General features: G+C 50.1%; 1 protein-coding gene across 3 annotated transcripts in view; it reads right to left on the bottom strand.

Moving 5' to 3' along the window:
• Window positions 1-244: 244 nt before the first annotated feature.
• Window positions 245-714, bottom strand: part of LOC119302725 — a 4,066-nt gene continuing 3,596 nt past the window's right edge. For all 3 annotated transcript variants that reach the window (XR_005147712.1, XM_037579768.1, XM_037579769.1), the window contains one exon: window positions 245-653. Coding sequence is in view for 2 of the 3 variants with exons in the window: in XM_037579768.1 (XP_037435665.1) it covers window positions 490-653 (164 nt within the window). In the remaining variant the exon portion in view is untranslated. The remainder of the gene's footprint in view (window positions 654-714) is intronic.

Here is a 714-nt window from a genome sequence, read left to right as displayed (position 1 = left end):
ATGGGCTTAGAATGACACAATAGACCAGAATTTATGGTACTACACATGGGCTTAAAGTGGCCCAGTCTGAAACATACAAATTAATGGGGAATATATCTTCATCTTCATCTTCATCTTCACTACTATTAAACAATCAAACAGGAACTTTCTTACGTGCATCTTCTTCACTACTATTAAACAATCAAACAGGAACTTTCTTACGTGCACCCCGCAAAACGTCCACAGACGCATCAGCACCACAGGATGAAGCCCACACGACCCAATCTAACAGCCATCATTAATTTATTTAAGATCTGGTGTGCGCTTAGCAGTTTCAATAGACTGACCGTACTCCACAGGATGAAAATATGAGACTCTCCGTCCCGCATCCGCAGCCCCTCAAATCACGCTAATCTAACCATCTAACCAACTCGCAAAAAAAGGAAACCGAACCTAATCGTGTCCCTGGCCCCTCGCCCTGCCTTTCCTCGCCACCGCCCCAGACGAAGCTCAGCAGCCCTGTCGCCTCCCTGCACGGCGGCCTCGATCCCTGCATCGCATCGTCGCCTCGCTGGACGGTTCCCTCGCCGTCCTGCAGCGCATTGAGGCCTCCCTGCCGGGCTCCCTCGCCGCCCTACACCGCAACGTCGAGTGGGCGGCCGCTCCTCCTTCACCTACAATCAAATATTCATGGATCAGCCAGACTACAACAAGATTATTATGCATCATCTGCAT

This window comes from Triticum dicoccoides, chromosome 5A (assembly GCF_002162155.2).
Source record: "Triticum dicoccoides isolate Atlit2015 ecotype Zavitan chromosome 5A, WEW_v2.0, whole genome shotgun sequence".
NCBI lineage: Eukaryota > Viridiplantae > Streptophyta > Magnoliopsida > Poales > Poaceae > Triticum > Triticum dicoccoides.
Note: the sequence above shows the minus strand (reverse complement) of the source record. Positions and strands in the feature narration are given on the sequence as shown.